The sequence below is a fragment of the Vicia villosa genome, linkage group LG5 (genome assembly GCF_029867415.1).
Source record: "Vicia villosa cultivar HV-30 ecotype Madison, WI linkage group LG5, Vvil1.0, whole genome shotgun sequence".
Taxonomy (NCBI): domain Eukaryota; kingdom Viridiplantae; phylum Streptophyta; class Magnoliopsida; order Fabales; family Fabaceae; genus Vicia; species Vicia villosa.
Genome location: NC_081184.1, coordinates 141,224,621 through 141,244,378, shown reverse-complemented (window position 1 = coordinate 141,244,378; position 19,758 = coordinate 141,224,621). Strand labels below are relative to the sequence as shown.

The 19,758-nt window shown below is 33.4% G+C and overlaps 3 protein-coding genes across 5 annotated transcripts; 1 reads left to right on the top strand and 2 right to left on the bottom strand.

The window, feature by feature from the left end:
* The first annotated feature begins 1,639 nt into the window (after positions 1-1,639).
* On the top strand, positions 1,640-9,605 carry LOC131602811 (crossover junction endonuclease EME1B-like). 3 transcript variants are annotated; one of them, XM_058875007.1, is made up of 12 exons: positions 1,640-1,995; positions 2,144-2,302; positions 2,395-2,474; positions 2,937-3,203; positions 3,299-3,452; positions 3,626-3,735; positions 6,702-6,877; positions 7,609-7,672; positions 7,779-7,897; positions 8,403-8,492; positions 8,948-9,062; positions 9,252-9,605. In XM_058875007.1, the coding sequence occupies exons 1-12, from the start codon at positions 1,737-1,739 to the stop codon at positions 9,420-9,422; spliced, it is 1,764 nt and encodes a 587-aa protein (XP_058730990.1). In that variant the 5' UTR covers positions 1,640-1,736; the 3' UTR covers positions 9,423-9,605. The 3 variants fall into 3 exon arrangements, with proteins under 3 accessions (XP_058730990.1, XP_058730992.1, XP_058730991.1); XM_058875009.1 differs by having other exon boundaries at positions 2,997-3,203; positions 9,252-9,603; XM_058875008.1 differs by having other exon boundaries at positions 2,958-3,203; positions 9,252-9,599.
* A 256-nt stretch (positions 9,606-9,861) lies between these two features.
* On the bottom strand, positions 9,862-13,824 carry LOC131602810 (probable serine/threonine-protein kinase At1g54610). The gene is made up of 7 exons (XM_058875005.1): positions 12,954-13,824; positions 12,532-12,816; positions 11,152-11,469; positions 10,839-11,060; positions 10,589-10,686; positions 10,344-10,458; positions 9,862-10,206 (listed from the first exon to the last, which is right to left on the bottom strand). Exons 1-7 carry the CDS (start codon positions 13,359-13,361, stop codon positions 9,862-9,864), a joined length of 1,791 nt encoding a protein of 596 aa, XP_058730988.1. The 5' UTR covers positions 13,362-13,824.
* A 623-nt stretch (positions 13,825-14,447) lies between these two features.
* On the bottom strand, positions 14,448-19,380 carry LOC131607584 (TSL-kinase interacting protein 1-like). The gene is made up of 8 exons (XM_058879567.1): positions 19,231-19,380; positions 17,967-18,108; positions 17,467-17,687; positions 17,121-17,359; positions 16,788-17,025; positions 15,574-15,981; positions 14,947-15,066; positions 14,448-14,861 (listed from the first exon to the last, which is right to left on the bottom strand). Exons 2-8 carry the CDS (start codon positions 18,091-18,093, stop codon positions 14,772-14,774), a joined length of 1,443 nt encoding a protein of 480 aa, XP_058735550.1. The 5' UTR covers positions 18,094-18,108; positions 19,231-19,380; the 3' UTR covers positions 14,448-14,771.
* Between the last annotated feature and the right edge of the window lie 378 nt (positions 19,381-19,758).

Below are 19,758 nucleotides of genomic sequence, written 5' to 3'. Positions count from 1 at the left end.
TTCTAAAAATTATTTTTAATATATGAGCGTTTATTAACCAACTTCGTAACTTCATTAACTAACAATTTACTTTTCGTTAACCAACTTTGTTTTACTATTTAATATTTGGACATTTATTAACCAACTTCATAACTTTGTTAACTAACTTTGTTTTACTACTAAATTATTTTTAATATTTGGGCGTTTATTAAACAGGCCCATAAAATAATGACTAAAAAACAAATTATTCTAATGACCGAAACTTCAACGAGATTCTGGGAATTATGCACTCTGAATTAGCATTTGATTCCAACATAAAAGTCGTAGCTCTTTCTCTTAGCTTTCTGAATAATACTAGAACGCGTCGATCCGATTCCCATAGCTCCAGTTATAAATTTTTTTATTAAAAGCTGTCAATGCTGAAAAATAACATACGAAAATCAAATAAAGACAAAAATAAACTAAATTATAAAAACATCATAAAATATAAAAATAAACAAAACAAACCATAGAAATGTATAAGTACAAACATATAAGAATGTGCATCAAAATGCACTGATCAATTTTAATACAACTTAAACATTTCAATTCATCATGAACAAAAACAAAATTGTTGCACCTAAAATAACAAACATCATCCAACATTTTTTCAACTTCAGAATCTTGTTCATCTCCTTCCTTAATTCTTTATTTGTCAACTTAACGTTTTCAATCTCCATTGTTGCATCATCCAATTTCTTTGATAACTTATCCAATTTTTTTTTTGGTAACAAAGAGGGCCTAAGCCCAAACAAACAAAGAAACTAGGAACAAACAACTCTAGCTATCGGGATTCCTCTAGCATCTTCATCGAGAAGTTGCTGTAAGCAAACAGGGGCTGACTCGAACATGGTAAAAACCTGCCTTGAATTACAACCAATATTGGCTAAAACATTTGCACAACGGTTAGCCTCTTTGAAGGTATGACCAACAATCACGCTCGCAAAATGACTCCTCATAAAATCTTAGACATTATAATTTTCCCTTTGTCATCTTGAGCTTCCTCATAAAATCATTCAAAAAACTCACACCCAAATTGCCTTGTTCCACGCATTTTACAATGGATTATTCAAACTGTAACAATGGAGATAAAAAGCTTGTACAAATTACAAACATACCTTAAAATGAGAACAACTCCAAAAATGTTTTTCATAGCTCTTTGTTGTTGAAGACCTACGAAGAATAATTGTGTCTCCGCATTGCCAACGCGGTTTCCATAGAAGATTTGAGCTCGTGAACACATTGTAGTTCATACTTTCTTTGCTTATGTGTTTCATGGGGGACGAAGCATAACCTGATTTCATGGAGGATGTGTCTTCAATTTTTGAAAATCAAAATCAACTTAACTCTAGATAGTGAATACGAACGCAGAAGACGATGTTGGTGAAATAGAAAAAGAAAAAAGAAGGGGACAAGCCATGTCATCTGCCACGTCTGCAAATCGAAACATCTGTTTGTAGTAAATAGACTAAAATGACCTACGCGTTTCAATTTTAAGACTTAAGGGATTGATTTGAACTTTTTAAAAGTTAAGAGACTATAATGAATTCCGAGACAAAGTTAAAAGAAACAAAAATAAAAATATTTTCCCGTTTAAAAAAATCAAACTTAGCAAGAGTGGACGACGTGTAAGTAGTAACCCATGAAATGAAGTTACCATAGAATGAAATGATGATCCCGCGCTTATTCGAAGACGGAAATTAAACTGCCACACTCTCATGGACCCGATCATCCTCTCCGACGGAGATGATCCCACAACACCGTTCTCTCTCCGTTCTAAGAAGCGCCGAACCGAACAACCCAACCCAAACCCTACCGTTTTCCTCATCGACGATGACCCCACTCCGCAGAAGCAGCGCGTTCCTTCCTCTACACCTTCTATCGTTCCCGATACTCCATTCTCCCCTTTATTCGATTCCGAAATTGCAATCGTCAAATGCACCAGACCTTCTGATTCTGCTCCTACGAATTTATCAGGTCAATTTTTATTTTCCTAATCTTTGTTTTTTTCAACAAAAAAACCCTAATATCATTCATTCTTAGTTATTTTATCAATCAATGCACTTGAAATTGGAATACAACTCATTCTTATGATTTAAACATTTTTCCTCTGAATGTTGTTCAGGAATCAGTCAAATGATATGTTTAGAATCAGATGATGAGCTGGAAAATTCTCGAATTGGGAATCGGAATGAGAATAGAGTAAGGGAATTTTCTTCTCGTGAAGAAATTGCTGGAAATCCAACATGGACTTACCATTCAACTGGTTATGGAAGTTCTCCTGGTAAATGCTTGTTTAGTGTTCACAAGTTAGACTTATTTTTAAATGCATGAAATGCTTTATTTATTTGTTTATTATGTTATTGATAATTACAGACAGACATGTTTCGTGTGAAGATGTTACTCGAGCTGAAAATTCTGGGGACATTCCTTCAAATCCAACCTCCTCACAAGTGGTTAGTTCTCTGATGATTATTTTGTGTTGTTTTTATGCACACATATGTACAAGATAAGATGAGATTAGTAATAAAAAGTATCAGAGAGAAACTTAAGGTAGCACCTATTGTAGAAAAGATGATAGAGTCCCACCTCAATCGGTTGCTTTGGGTATTAGTTGAGAAGATGAAGACCTGTTAAAGCTCGGGTTGAAAGAAAATATTTGGTAGAAAAAAGTCTAATAGTTAAAGGTAGAAGGAGAACAAACCTTTATGAATTATCGAGATTTAAATGATTTGTGATTGGATATTATCATGTTGTTTGACCCATGTAGCTAACTATAAACAAGACTCTAATGTTTTCTTCTCTCTTTCATGCACATATATTATTTTTATTTTCTCCCTTGCATGCTTCCTACATATTGCTCCATGCATTTGAGAAATCCCTCATTATTTTATGAGTTGTATGGATATCCTAACTAGAATAATATGAGCCTGGAGCAGGAAGAGAATCCTAATGAGAAAAATATGAGCATGGAACAGGAAGAGAATCCTAATGAGAAAAGTATAAGCATGGAACAGGAAGAGAATCCTAATGAGAGAAATATGAGCATGGAGCAGGAAGAGAACGTTGACAATATGAAAAATTCCAAAGTCTCTGCAAAGAGCAGAAACAAGGCAACTGGAAAAACAAAGATGACAAAAGAAGAAAGAAGTCGTTTGATGGAAGAAAAGAAACTACTGAAGGAAGTGCGTTTTAGTTTATATTGTTTGGTGTTTATACTTTATATCATTCATGATTTTGATCATAATAGCTTATAGTCTTTTTCAAATTTGTTCTTCAGCAAGAGAAGTTAAGAAAAGCAGCTATGAAGGCTGAAGCTGCAGAACTGAAAAAAATTGAGAAAGAAAAGCAAAAGTGGGAAAAAGGGAAGTTTGCAATGAAATATATTGTGGCAGAAATAGATGCAAAGGTAGTTGAATCAGGTTCAATCGGAGGTAGGTTATGAATCCTCAACCATGTGATAATTTCTCTGTAGCTCCTTATTCATGTTTGTTTTCTCTTGAAACTTATTTTCTATTGCTTATCTAAATTCATGAGTATGAGATAAGTTTGGACATAATTTTTAACATGACTGTCTTCTCATGAAACTTCTATTACCTTTTTTCAGGCCATTTGCTTACTAGGTTTGCTGAAAAAGGGCTTACATATCATATTACGTCAAATCCGATATCAGGGTCCATCTTATGGTCTATGAAAGTTCCAGAAAGTATTTCACAGGTAAGAAATGCCGGTAGTTATATATTCCTTTCTTTTATCTTTTTCGGTTTATTCCATATACTTGTTGGTTGTTTGCTTCTGTATCGTGTGTGTTCATTTATTTTTGTCGAAAGTTATAAATAAATGATTTTATTTTTTACTTTTTTTAATTGGGCTAACTGCATTGGTTTACATTTTAATTCCTTTTTGCACTTATAGATTGTAATTTATGCTGATAAGTTTATAGAGCTAGTGGGGCCCTCACAAACAGCTGGATTTTCTTAATTTAAGTAAATGAAGGAATTTCAACAGAATAGTGAATACCTATTTGAAACTAGAAGGAAATACAAGTAAGCAAACAAAGAAAAATGTTATGAAATATCGGCATATTCCAGGAAATGAAAGCTCAACAGTGGCTGAAAATCACTCTCAAATTGTGTTGCTCCCCTCTCTCTCTCTCTTTCTCTCCTCCCTCCTGTTACGAACTTTAGGAGCTCTTATCTTTTTCACTCTTATATTTATGTATCCTTATTCTAGGGTACAGCAACAACCTAGCCTTTTATTTTTTCTAGAGTACAACAACAACCTAGCCTTATCCGATTCCGACTAAGTGGTTCTTCTTTCTAGGGTAAACCATCCAAAAGCGAGCTGCTCAGCGATACTGCAATTCAACTTAGCATTGGGTTTCAGACTTCAAAATAAGCATAAGTGTCTTGTATCTGATTTAGCAGTCCTATACAACAATTGTAATATTTATGAGAACAGTCGAGTTTGCGTAATGGACATCAGTGTCTTGTACTTGATTTAGCATTCCTTGGAAGATATTATCAGCTTTACCCGTATATTGGACATATATTGGTTGTTTTACTTTTTTTGTATCCATACTTATATGCAAATATCATGCAAGTCAATTCTCACTCATATACAAACTATAGGGCTTACACCTTTTGGATATTGTTAGGATGTAGAATAGTGGTTAGTTAGAGTAGTTAAAGTAGTTAAGGGTTGTTATAAAAGTTAGTTAAAGTTGTTAAAATAGTTAAGCGTTGTTATAGAAGTTAGTTAGTTGAGGTTGTTATGTATATATAGGAGAATACAATGTAGAGTTGATATCATTGAATATTGTAACTCATCTGTGAATAGAGTACTTACTCTATTGTGAAAGGGAAACCCTGTGGAGACCTTGCTCTCATATTAATTCCTATTTAATAAAAAATGTTCTTTCTTTGGAATCCAATTCTTGGGTTCCTAACAACTGGTCCGACCTGCCGGATCTTCGAGGAGTGCTAGTGTTGTTGGAGATGGAGGCATCCCAATGGGTGAGTTTACCAGCTTTTATTGGGAAAGACCCCATGGGGTGGCTTGCAAAGGCTGAAAAGATTTTTGAGGTGCAAGAAACTCACGAGTTTGATCAATTGCAATGGGCTTTCATGAGCATGGAGGGAGAAGTCATGCGTCGATTCAGTTCTAGGTGTCAAGAGGACCCGTATTTAAATTGTGTGTCATTCTCTTTAAATCTGATCCCGAGATTCAGAACAAGCTATGATAACATTGTTGTTGAAGGATTTTCAACCTCGAAGCAACAAATGGAACAGGGGAGCTCATAGAAGAAGTGAAACAATTGGTGGAGATACTAGAGAAGAATTAACAAATGATAGGATCAGATTCTTGGTGATATGAAGAAGAGTGAGGATAAGGTTGGTGATGATGGGTCATTTTCTAATTCTTTGCTGGTGGTAGAGTCAGAAGGGGAAAACTCGCAACTCCTTCATAGTACTCTAAGCAATCCGATTCCACTACTATCGTCAAGTCCTTAAGAGAACCAATTTTTCATTGCCAAAACATCCGGATCAAAATTTGCAGATGTTGGAGAACGTTGGGTTCAAATCACCGCCTTTGCCAAATTCTCCGGACTCCGGCCCACCAACAAGGGATTTTCCTGAGCGTAAACCACAAGATGTAAATCCGAAAGAAATATCTACCAGGTCGACGTTGACAAAATCGCCTGGAAAGCGCATATTCAATTCTCTTTGGCTTGATGCTTGTTTTAATGAACCACATTGGTGAAGGCAATGTTATGAAGCTGATGCCTATTATAGAGGAAAGTGTGCAAATTCGTTATAATTAAGGTGGCTTTATTTCTGTCCGAAGTGGGGATATAATAATAGTATGCAGAACAATTAATAAGTTAACCATGAGGATGGCAGCAGAGACGAAAGTGGTGAATGGATCTTTGTACTTCCATCATTGGGATCCAGGTGTCATCAATGCATGTTATCCCAGTATTACACCTACAAGAAGAATATAGTAGTTGTCAACCTTGAGGACAAGGTTGTTTTGAAGAGGGGTGTATTGTTAGGATGTAGAATAGTGGTTAGTTAGAGTATTTAGAGTAGTTAAGGATTGTTATACAAGGTAGTTGGTTAGTTACTTAGTTAGTTGAGATTGTTATAGGTCTATTTGTATAAATAGGAGAATACAATGTAGAGTTGATAACTTGATATCATTGAATATTGTAAATCGTTTGTCAATAGAGTACCAACTCTATTGTGAAGGGTAAACCCTTGAGGGAGAGCTTGCTGTCGTGTTATTTTCTTCTTTTTTAGTAAAAGTGTTCTTTCTTTGGAATCAATTGCTGGTGACACTGTATACTTTAAATTAACAAACGCATATGCATAAGAGCATTGAACAGTTTTGTCTTTCTATAATTAAACAACTACTTTACTATGTTATGAAAGATAAAAGGAAGATTAGCATGGAAAAGAGGATGCCGCATCACTAATGCCATGTAAGCGCGATTCCATGTAGTTAAAATGATGATAGTATAGAACTTCAATACAAAGTAGTAGAACTATAGGAACTTACAGAGTAATCGAACTGGATTTATTTATAAATCTTATCAAACATTCTTTGTTTATCTTCTGTGGATGAATACTTCTGTGAGTATTCTGTTCTTCACTGATACCAATTCCATTTATTATTTGCAGCTTTCCACCGAGCGAATTGAGATTCCATATGTCTTACTAGTTTATGAGGCCGACAAATTTTGTAACCTCACCGTGAATGATTCTCTTTTTGATCAACTCAATAGCATTCGAAATCATTATCCAGCTTATACTGTTTGTTACCTCACAAACAGGTTACTTTCTTACATTAACAAAAGGTGAGTGATATATGTTTATTAGTACTTCAAATCTAGTGTGCAGTTGCAGATATTTATCCTTTGGTGCATTATACTATGTCCCTAATGTGTGTGCATGCATATCTGTGGTGTGTGTATTTGCCAATCAATCACATATAATAACTTATTTTTATAAACCTCCTTGTCCAATAACTTAATATCCGGTTCCAATCAACCTCCCGACATAAATAGATGGGAAAAAAGTTTGGAGTACTTAGTTTTCCTGCATTACACATGTATTTGAGTAAACGGGTTTGATTTGCCATACTCAACCTGTCAAACTCAAACTATAATAAACACATCCGACTCATCACTCATTTGCTAAACTTTCTTGAATATTATTGAATTTTTATAACTGAGGAAATTTGGAAAACCTTGTGCAATAATGCCATAATGCAGTGCTTTTCAGCCAAAATTAAGACTACTTACTACTTAGTCTCAAGTCCCGACTCTCTACCATATGTATGTTTCATACAAGGCAGAGAATACATCCTGCACCGGTTGCCATATGTGATGAAAAACACCCAAAAGTATGATGCATACTGCAAACAACTTTATTCGCATATGCAAATCCACACATATTAGTATTTTCCTTGTGCATATAATTTTTTTAAATATCTGTCAACAGTTTCTGATATTTCAGCCATTAATTTATGATCTATATTTTTTTTCAAAATATTCTCATATTGAAACTGATTTTTATAATCTGTTAGGGAGCAGGAAAAATACAAGAACCCAGAAAACAATACTTGTTGGAGACGTCCCCCTGTTGAGGAGGTTGAGTAACTGCCTTCCATATTCAAATTACAATGAATAGGTGGCAAGTTTTAAGTCCGTACCTTATATAGCATGTTAATCTTATTTGTTTTGAATTGTCTTGTAGGTACTAGCAAAATTAACAACTAATTTCGCCAAAATACATTCCAGACTGTGTGTAGATGAAGCTGAACTAGCTGAACATGTTGTTGGTTTGACATGCAGTCTGGCGTCTTGTCAGTTTAGGTACTTGATGCCTCTATTTTTGGAATTGAATTAGAGACCTGTCAAACTTTGATGAAGAAAATCGTTATATGCTATACATGTAAAATCAGTTATTCTAAATCTATTAAAAGGATGGGCTTTTCCCCTGTTGTATCCCATAAGAAAATAATCCGTTAAAGGGTGGGTTGAAGAACGATGTAATTTGATGTGTCTACAGTGTCTTTGCCATGTATATTTATGTTAACATAATAAATGCACCATTTCTTTTTCAATTTTCTCTTTTTTCCATCAACTTTCATGCATTTTGTTTGTTTCTGTATATTCGTATCGAAGCCCGTGTCTTTTCAGTTTGCTATAACTTATTACATGTACTAAAATTGATGTCACTTTGGAAGACACGGTAAAAAAATACCTACTTTTTAGCACTGTAAATTGTAAATGCGTTCCCTATCCTGTTGTTTGATTTATCTTATCTTATTTTAATTAATATTAATATTACATCAAATTGGTTCATTTATTACTGCAGAAAGAAATTAACTAGGTTATCTGTAAATGCAAATGGATCTCTTGTTTCAAAGGACAGCGTTGACCGGAACTTAATAAAGAAATCCACATGGTGAGTGATTTTCATGTTTTTATTCATAGATTATCTTTAAATTTTGTCTTCATCAAGTTCTTATTTGTTTTACTATTTTGCTTAGTATATTAGGATAATTAAGAATTAATGTTTTTCCTTCTATAATAACGTCCAACATATTATTGCTAGGAGAATTATTAGACTGCCAACATTAAATACCACAGCTACTTTTTATTCCTTTTTAATGTTTATACAGATTGAAAATGGTGTACTAATTTGCTATAACTTCTAAGATGCTAATAATTGAACAGTGTAGCTTTTGCAATACTATTTCTAAATCTTCCAAGATGCTAATAATTTGTAGGACTTTTTTCACTATTTTTCTGTTCACAAGTCACAAACATAATTAGGAACACATCTTTTATCACCTGTATAATCTGAAAATTGAATAATATAACAATATAACTTATTGTTACTTTTGCTTGCATGACTAGGTTAAAAGCTTTGGTTGCTATCCCCAAGGTACAACCGCGATTCGCAATTGCTATTTGGAAAAAATACCCAACCATGAAGTCTCTGTTAAGTGTTTATATGGATCCAACTAAATCGGTACGTGCTGTAAGATTGCATTTGTTTGCTTTAACCTTCCTGATATGGACCACAGTTCACAGTCAAATTTTAGTTGCATTAGTTACAAATAGTTGCTGATGAAATAGGACGTAACCAGGATTATTTATTGTCTTTCTCAATGATAGAGATGCATCAGGATAAATAAGACTATTTTTTTTTTGGCCACAGGAGCATGAGAAGGAATTTTTACTCAAAGACTTAATGACAGAAGGTTTGATTGGTGGTGACAGAAGGTTAGGTGAGGTTTGCTCAAAGCGAGTGTACAGAATTCTAATGGCCCAAAAGGGAACCATCAGAACAGATGATGTTGAGAATGGTGCTGATTTCTTTGAGCGTTAGTCAATAGTAGATAGCTTTGTTAATGTATATTTAATCCGTGTTTAAGAAAGTGTGTCCACGTCTGGGCAATCATTTCTAAATTGCATCACATTTTGAACATAAAAAAAAAAATTCTCGATGATTGAATGAGGTACAAGGTAATCATCATGGATATGGCAGGGGATCTCATGGACTTTCGTATTTTCGCCAACTTCCATGCAATCAATCGTATATGGCATACTCCCTCCAGAATGAAATATAAGCAAAAGAGGTATGTGAAAAGTTGATCTATCACCGGATACTTCAATTTTTAGATATACTATTTGCTTATATTTCATTCCAGAGGGAATATGTCTGAAGTAGAAATCCTCTCCATTTTATCTCTTTGTTTCTTTTCTATTACTAAGGTATTAGAACTAAAATATTGAAACTTTAAACCATGTGCATCATGGAATAAGAGTCACACTTCATGGTCCATCTTTGACCCGTAGAGACTTGATAGCTTCTCAGGATCAAGCCGAAAATCCAATGTAGAGAAGGACCTGCGAAACTGACCAAAATCGTTGCCTTCTTTTGGGTTGATCATATCAAGTATAGATGCCTGTAAAAGTGTGTAGTTTTTTATATTCTTAAGAGCATTAGGATGGCCTTCAGTTTTGGGGGATATTTTACTGCTTGAGAGAAAAACCGGAGATATAGATGCATTCAGGCTCCTTTCGCTAGTAAATATTGACGAAGTTCTGCTGCTTCCACTATTTCCTGTTTCTGGCTCTTGTCCTAGCATGTTTTGTCCTAGACCCTTCTCCTGTGAAAACGAAAGGATATCATGTTTCCAATCTCCAACCTTTCGATACAACAAATCCTCACCCTTAAATGACAACTGTGCGATAGAAGGAATTCAATTACTAGTTTTAAATTATCTTGGTGAAACGTGTAACTGACCTCCTTTGATGTTTCTGAATCTATCTTGCCTTGTTCAGCAGCTTGGTTCATTCCTGACAGGCTTAAATTGCTTGCACTTCTTTTAGATAGTTGCCCTTTTTTCAAACCTTTCCGCCTATATCATGAAAAGCAATAAACAACATATCAACTTTGGCCAATGCTACAATTGTTACATAGAAATATTGATTACAGAAGCCACAATGCAGGAAAGAAAAAACGTTTTCAATTTTAGAATGAAAGCATACCTTTTGCCTCTCTTTTTTTGAGAGCGTTCATCATCACCTTTATTGATTATTACCGGTAATTCTGAAATGTCACAAGCTAATGGACGGGATTTGAAAAACTGCAAGTAGTAAACACTTGTCAAATTGTAACTTGAAATATAAAATTGATACAGGTCTTCAACATATACTACAAATTATTGCCTATTCAAATTAGTTAATTCTTTGTAACAAAGTATAGAGATAAATTAAAAGCAAAAAGAGAAAAACTGACCTCAGTTTGAAGAGCAGAGGCAGCAGTGCCACGATGTTGGGAGTGAAGATCAAGAAGTGTAGTCAAGAGATTAAGAGCTGGCAAAGGAAAATCCTTAAAGTTTTCTTCAAAACTAGCTTTATAACGTTGTGGTGGACGAAAGCTTGTCTTTAACTTCATTTTTGTCAAGTAATCTTCTGAAGGTGAACCACATAGTTTGTATATCATATGAAGCTGTTCAATCTGTATGCATAAAGGAATTTTCATTTAAATTGATATAAAGTACACATTTCACTACAATTTTTTCCATCATGAAGTCCAAATTAAGGTTTACCTCTGTCCTCCCAGGCATAATTGGTCTTCCAACAAACATTTCAGCCAACAAACAGCCTACACTCCATATATCAATGCTATAATCATAATCAGTTGAACCTAAAAGAAGTTCAGGAGCTCTATACCAAAGTGTCACAACTCTATTTGTAAGAGGTCCTTTAGGTTTTATTTTTAAAGAATTTGCAAGCCCAAAATCAGCAATTTTTAACACCCCTTCTTTATCTATTAACAAGTTTGAAGCTTTAATATCTCTGTGCATGACTCCTCTCTCATGACAATATTGAAGTCCCAAAAGCAGTTGTTGCATGTAACACTTGATCTGTACAAAATACAACCAAACTACACTATTATCATATTATCAGTGTTGAACTAAATATTAAATATGTAGGCACTTTATATTTGAATTGATGAATCAAACCGAAACAAAAAAAAATGGAGCAGAATGCAACATAAACTCCATTATCTTATTTGAGTATTTTAATTTGTATATATCTCAAATTGGATGAAATAAAAATGAAAAATTCGGTGAAATCACGTGAAATAGATTCTATTTCGATTCATTCCATGTGAACATAGCTTTAAAAACTATATATATTTTTAAACTATTTAACATTTTTTGAAACTGTCTACATTTATCATTAGTATATTTTTAAAATTTTAAAAATATTATAAAAATATAAAATATATTTAAAGAATTTGTGTAATAAATAAAAAAAAAATTTAACGAAAAATCCTTCCGTTACTTTTTTTTAAAAGTTCTCTCATCCCTTTTCTTTCTTGTTTTTGTTAGAAAGTGAAGAATTGAGTGAAAATAATAGAAGAATTTAAATAGAGAAAGATTTCAAATTTTATTTTTATTTAAAAACCAATTTTTTTTTTAATTTGGAGAATTAAAAAATTGTATTGAATTCATAGATTTGGAAAGATTAGAAAAATTTTTTTGAAAGAGGGGTTTGAAGGATTACTGAGTGGTTCCAAAAAATTAAAAATATGTTAATAAAAAAAACTAAAAAAAATATTACTCTATACAAAATCACTTTTTTAAAAAATGTTTAAAATTATTTATTTTTTTCAAAACTCTTCATTCCCTTCCTCTTCAAATTTCCAAACAAAGTCTAAAACATAAATTATACTAACGGTCATTTTTGTAATAGAAAATACCTCAACATAGTTTATCGAATGAATCAACAATTCATTTTAGTAGTTAGACTAATCCAACAATGCAATTATAGTTGAAATTTGGTTGAAAAAACCTTTAAAAAGTCTACATACGAGCCAACTTTGGCCTTTGATGATCAACTCATATACGAGCCTATAACTTTTGGAAGCATATGAGAAACCATTTTTTCCCAAACATCAAAATCACAAAAGAAAATCTAACCTGTGATTCAGTGAGTCTCTCCGTAGGGCGTGAGATAACCCTAGTAAGGTCACATTGCATGTATTCAAAGACTAAATAAAGACTATATTGCATCCTTGATGTTGCTAGTCCTTCAAGTTTGATAACATTGGGATGATCCAATGTCTGCAGTATCATAATCTCCCTTGCCATAAACTTGATGCTTTCAGAATCAGAAGTGTCAAATCTTACCTTCTTCAAAGCAACTATCTTTCCACTCTCCTTATCTCTAGCTTTATATACATTGCTATATGTTCCACGTCCTACCTACAAAATAACCAAATCAAAATAACATAACATATAAAAAATGTTCAGTGTCTCATGTCTCTGCACAGCTATCAACTGAACTGATTTAACGGAATAAAAAATAGTTAGTGTAGTTACTATAAATTATAATTACTTACCTTTCCTAGTTTTTCATAGGAATCAGCAGTCTTGCGAATCAAGGTAGCTAAAACGTTTTGGGAGATATTATCGACTAGCCATTTGGGCCACTCATCTTCTTCCACTTTAACATCATAGATTGCATTCATCTTTTTCTTCTTTTCCTCCTCAGACTTATCATCGTTGATATCTCTAGCTACATCATTTATCTTATCATCAACCCTTTCTCCCTCTCCTGCTCCAGAATTAGTACTAGTATTAGTATTCACAATCACAACTCTCTTCTTAGGCTTTACTTGGACGTGTTTGGATGGATGATTCTTGTTATGGATGATAGGTTTGAATGCATACTGATCTTTGAACTTGTCAACATGTCGGGTCCGGTTTCGGTTTCGAGGGGGGGTGTAGGTGCTATTGACACATCCCATGATATGTTTGGGAAGGAAAGAATGAAGTTGAAAGCATATTCTGGTGTTAGATATATATAAGATGAATTAATATTAAAAAAAGGAAACAGGTGGAAGAAGATATATAGATAAGGTGAAAAGGAAGGTGCATGGAAGTTTCGTTTCCAGATAGTTGCCGGCATGATTGAGAATGGAGATGTTTTGTTTTGGAATTATGAGAAAGGATCATTTCAATAACTTAGCTATCTCCGTCTATGGCGATTAAGTATGAAACTAACAACTATGTTCTTAACGAATCCCTCATACATTCACACCTCACCATACTGCCATAAATAGATAAACTCGTTCATTCTATTTTTTTCCTTTTACCAATTTAATTAATTTTCTACTCATCCTTTCACTGCACTCTGCATTAGATATGGGTGAGTATTCAAAATAACATCCGTAGAGTAAATTCATTTTACATAGTGCACCTATTTCTTCCTTTTACTCCTTCATAATCATGTCATATTCTATAGCCAAGCTTCAATCTATTTCCAATGCAAACAGATACTAATTTGCAGATTATTTTTTAACTTGAATGAATAATAAAATCATCACGTTTTTTACAATTCCATATAATAAACGCCGGTCAAACATTACACTCCTTTTTGTACCTTTCAATATTTGGGTAAGAATTCTTTCATATATTAAATTTAGCTTATATTAAAGTCAAGTTTCACCAAAAATAGGAACAAACAATTTGAAGTACAATATATAATAGAATACATAGTTCTATATACTGGAAAATAAGATTTACAAGATGTTGATATATTAAAGATTGTAATTTCAATGCTGAAAATAATCTTACTTAAATAAAATATATTACACTATGTTTAATGAATCTCGGAGTAATATTATAAATTGTTATTTCCAGTTGAATATTTAGAACAAAAAAAGGTTATTGTAAAACTTGAACATTGAATTTTTTTTAGTTTATGAATATAAATAGCCTTCCACTTTGCATCAACAATACAAGGGTGAAAGATTAGAAACAATAGCCTGATGATCATATTTATAAATTAACTCATGAGTACTTGACACCAACTATATGGCAAAGCAACCGAATTGAAAATAATTAGTATCTCAGAACTAATTCAAGATCATTCAAGAGCAAAATGCAAGTCCCCAAACTATGATTTTAACACTTGGAAACTCGGTATTTTCTCCCTCGTTTCTTTCTTATCATTTTCACCCTGGTCTTTAGACTCTCTACAACAAGTGATTCTATTAAGTAACAAAAAAAGTTCTTATCTTTTCTTTTCTACTAGTGTGTTTGGATTGGAGTTGGAAAAGGGGAGACACATGCTGAGTTCACAACAACTTATTTAGAAGTACATTCTAATGTGCCTCACTTATAAACCAAACACGCACTAACTTACATCTAAGCTCCTATTTAACAAATTCACCAATACTAACACCATCTCCGCCAATGCGTTTCTTTGCTGGCATGCCAAGATCGAAAGGTCCCAAAGAGTCATTCTGCATTAACATAATAGATTAGTTCAACAAAAAATCAAGAAAAAACAAAACAAACACTGAAGTGCTTTAAAATAATATTAGATACCCAGTTGATGCCTGTTAACCCAAGACTTCTTTCATCATCAAACAAACGTGAAGAAAGCATCGAATCTGTTTGAGTCTTCTGAGACGAGGGATTTTGTGAAAGTCCAACTTGATCATTAACCTTTATAAAAACACATAAGAGACAAAGTGCAGTTTAATGAATAATAATGGATAAAAAAACACTTCTATTGAACTTATAGACTACACATAGAAACATAATCTCAACCTCACAACAATTTGAATTCTGATTTCTATCAAAATGCAACATTAGAAGTTGTTCTATTAGCTTAGCAGTGCATTTAATTTGAAACTTTAAGCATCCTATTCTCAGGAGCTCTGCCATTACGGAGAGTTCAAAGAGCAGATAAAAACCAATTATATGTTGTCTTCTTATAAACATTTATCTTTTTCAAACCTAAGTTGAAGACCAAAACATTTGGATGTAAAACAAAAAGGTCGCTTTTCCTCATCAAATGCAATTTGGAGGTGCAGAGGTTGGTTTATAAATCTTAGATCTTGTTATTTCAAAATCAATTATTCCATTGAAAAAAAAGAAGTAACTAAAAAGAAACAATAAAAGAACCTGGTCAGTAAGAATAGATTTCGATTAAGACTGTTAGCAACTGACCTTGTCTGTACATGGAAGCTTGAATAAGTTTGAAGATGCATCCTGACCACGGGCTGCAGAATAAACTGTTTCTGTTGCACTAGCAGTTTGCACATCTGCTAGGGGAGATAACTTCTTAAGAGCAAATGCATGACATGTTTCTTCAGCATCCAATATTGAGGTGCGCAAGGCTCCAGCAGATTGTGTTGAAACAGGAGGAGGATTAATTCTGCAGTTGATAAAAGCATCCAATGAATCTGATATTAAATGACCTGTTTGACTGGTAGCATTGCTGCCAAATAATTTTGAATCAAACTTTCCAAGTAATGATGCTTCGGACAGGAGGCCACCAATGCTTATATTGTCTAGACAATCAACCCATTGCAATGATGTTTGTTGAAGGCTGCAACCTTCTTTTGGCTCATTATCCTAGTTAGAAAGAAAGCAATCATGATTAGAAACAAAATGAGCATTACTAGAAAACAAACATTTTTATGGAATGCATTGGAATTGAGTTTTTTTATTATGATAACACATGCATCATTTTAACTGATAGAGGACATTAAGAATTCATTTTGAAATTCAGGACCAGCCACCAACTGATTTCTCTAACATGTAATACAGTATTATAAAAAAAACTAATAAGAATTTTATTAATGCAAATAAAAAAACAGGTATTTATAAGTTTAAGCTATCCATGTGCTAATTAACTAAACTTTTAATTTTTCTTGTAAACGTCCATATAATATATGCCAAAAAATTTCATATAATTATGTTGGTTAAAGAGTAAATAATCACCAAAACCATTTTAACATTCATCAATCTACACATCTAAAACTAAGGGGGGTTTACTTCCTAAAAATGTTTTCAAAATATGTAAATTTTCATTTCAACAGCCAATTGTAGGTCTTGAGTAACAGTGGCATCTTCAGAAACTGTGAAAAGAACTTTTCAACATTTACAAAATTTGAAAATAATACTGATTTTGTTTTCTGAAATTCACTGTAGAACAGCTGGACAAAGGCAAACATGTTTTTACAGTTTACGCACATTTTTTTTATTTCAGGATTGCAAACTGGAAGGATAAAAGTACATGGAGCCTAATATTTGTATAAACCAAATCCACCAGCAACACCATGTGTTTTCAAACAAAATCTGTGTTTTTTAATTCAATGCAATGAACCCATGTTTGTATTATTGCAACACACAACAAAAATATCTAAGAAACAGTATACCTGAGGATCAGTAGATTCCTTGTTCATATGCTGAGCCTCAATTTCACTTGTTACATTGCCCATGTCAGTTGTTTTGTATTCTGCAGTTGCCTCAATCTTGTCCCGCTCATCGCATAAAGTCTTTAAATTAGCAACGCGACCTGTGGCTGTTTCTCGTGACTGTACGCCAAACACACAGGGAACCAGCATGGAGGATATACCCAATGATGTAGGTTCATGTATATTAAACCAACCATACCTTTAAAAGAGAGAAAGAGTTAACTTACAATACAAACTAACAAATTTCAACGTAGAAAAAAATATATTATCATAGAAAATGATTGGCTATCATACTTCAACCGGAAAATTGAGGGGTTTCCAACAGCAGCATAGACAGCTGTGGCTGTAGTGTCACTATCATTAATCGTCCACCTTCTGCATTCAGATAGATTTCCCATTCTGTCGTAAGGAAATAGCATGGGCTCCCCTTTGGCTGTACTTGAACTTCCCCACTTCTTTTCAATGTGTCTTAGAACTGAAGAAATTTTCTTTCTACCACTTAGCGTAAGTTCTAAGTATGGATTATGCCCGTCCTGAAAAGAAAAAAAAAAACAATTAAGCATCCAGACTTAATACATGCAGACTAGGACATTGTAAAGTATATAAATTTGTGCAAATGTTTCATATGCCACCATGTAACCTTTTCAAGTCCCGTTCGAATTTCTTCATTTGCTGGAAAAAGCTGCAATTTGATTTTTGCAGAAGAAGTGAGTGTTCGTCTTGGATGAAGATCAACTTCAGGAGCTTCTCTCAATTTCACATGAAATGTATCTTCAGTAGGATGCTCTGCGCACAATCCCCCAGATTCCTTAACTGGAAAATGCTGATTCTCTTTGTCAGACAACAATTCCTCACTGCAACCTATAGAGAAAAGGGTGTAAGTTTAACTATATTAAATAAAATGTATCTAATAAAGGAAAGTGAATCTTTGTATATGTTTCAAAAGTAGTGTCGCCACATTCATTAAAAAAACATTTCTTTAACAAACACACCGCTAGCAGACTAATTGAACCTACATAAACTCAATCTTCGCTAAATTATTTCATACAAAACAAATAAAGTACAACAAGAGGGAGGATAAAATGAAACCAAACAATTATTAAAATCAACACAAACAGTAGATTGGTAAAAACTAGACACCTCTTGCTTTGTGATCCAATTTATTTGCTTTCTTGGAAGAATTTTTCACTCCAGTGGATCTTGTTTTTAGACCGGATTTTCCAGAAGCCTTAACAGCTTTGCTTTCTTTCGACCTCCCTGCTTTCATGATAGATCAACCTTCCTGAGAGTTAGTGATAAAAAGATCTCGGTTAGTATGGCTCTTAACAAAGAACAAATGACCAGAAAAAAAAAGCACAAAAGCAACAAATTAGAAGAACATTTAAAGACAACTGTGTAATTAAAATTGGCTGGCAGAAAAGTAATCAAATAAAAAATCATTCATGTTCACTTTCAGTACCTACAGTATAACATCAAAATAACAAACTAGCAAAAGGGTCCAGACAGAGTTTCAGATTATTATGTAGAGTCAATTGCCAGCTCTCAAGAACTTACAGAGGCACCAATATACAAATTCAACAAGCGAAAATTGCTCTACACCCACCTTAAATTTGTTTAAATAACACACACACTCATTCAGTCTTTGAAACAAACACTCTGACTCTCTTTCCCTTATTTGTTTAATCACGCGACACTCACCACCTCGAGAGTCAACAAGCTAATAACTAAACAAATAAGGGAGGTAGATATTTCTATAAAAATGTTAAACATGTTTTTCATTTAAGCAAACCTCGACGAAATCGAGTAGAATTTAGAATTCCCCTTGATAAGAATTACGCATTAGCTACAAATTATTACGACAGATTGAAAATTAGCAAATTCTCCTAAACTAGTAACTAACCCCCTTTCCTTCTATACTTAAATAAAATTGTACATAAAAATAAATAATAATATTTAATTTTTCACCCTAAAATTTACACAATTATCGAATATATCAAACTTCACATAAGAGAATACAAAATCACAATGGAGGCAGATCTAATAGTCAATCCCACAGTACAAATCGTGATATGAATCACAATCATATAACCAAAAAAAATCCAGCACTAGCATCGTAAATCACCAACCACAAACCCTAATTTGACTATAGCGACCTGATTCAAATTACGAGAGCATCGAAATTCAAATTCAACTCAAGTGATGAAGCTACATCAAGAACAAATAATCGACACGAAAGCTATTGATAGACTGAAGAACAGGTGAACATTTATGAAACTCATATTCACGCCATGGAAATCGAAATCAGGTATAGTTATCGAGTAATTAAGGAATAAAGAACGATTAAGAAGTGAAATTAAAGGAACCAAGTGGAATTGAAGAAGTTGAGTTGGTTAGAGATTGGAACCTTGGAGAAGCTGAAACGGAGGAGGTAGTGAAATCGAATGGCGGAGGAAGAGGAAGAGGAGAGGATGGGGAAGGAAAGAGAGAAACAGTGTGCGCGCGGGAAGAAATTAATGTGAAATTTTGTAATGAATAAATAAAGTGGGAAAGAGAAAATGAAAATAAAAGGACCCATCTAATTTTCAAGGCCAGCGTGGCGGTGGCGGTAACCGCTTCGTTCCCCGGTTTTACTTTCGTATGCGGTACGATTTCTTTTAGAGTGTGTTTGGATGAGGTAATTAGAAATTTTAAGGGAATTTAAAATTCAAATCAATTCAAATGATTCAATTGAAATCCATTCATTTTAAATTATTTTGTTTGGATGAAGTATTAAGGTAATTCATTATTAGATTTTTTGGGTCATTTTTTTATAAAATATAATTTTTTTGGATCAAATTAAAAAATTGAAAAGTAGGGACCAAATTGCAATTTTTAAAAATTTGAAGGACCAAATTGTAAATTTTAAAAATTATTAAGGACCAATTTGCAATTT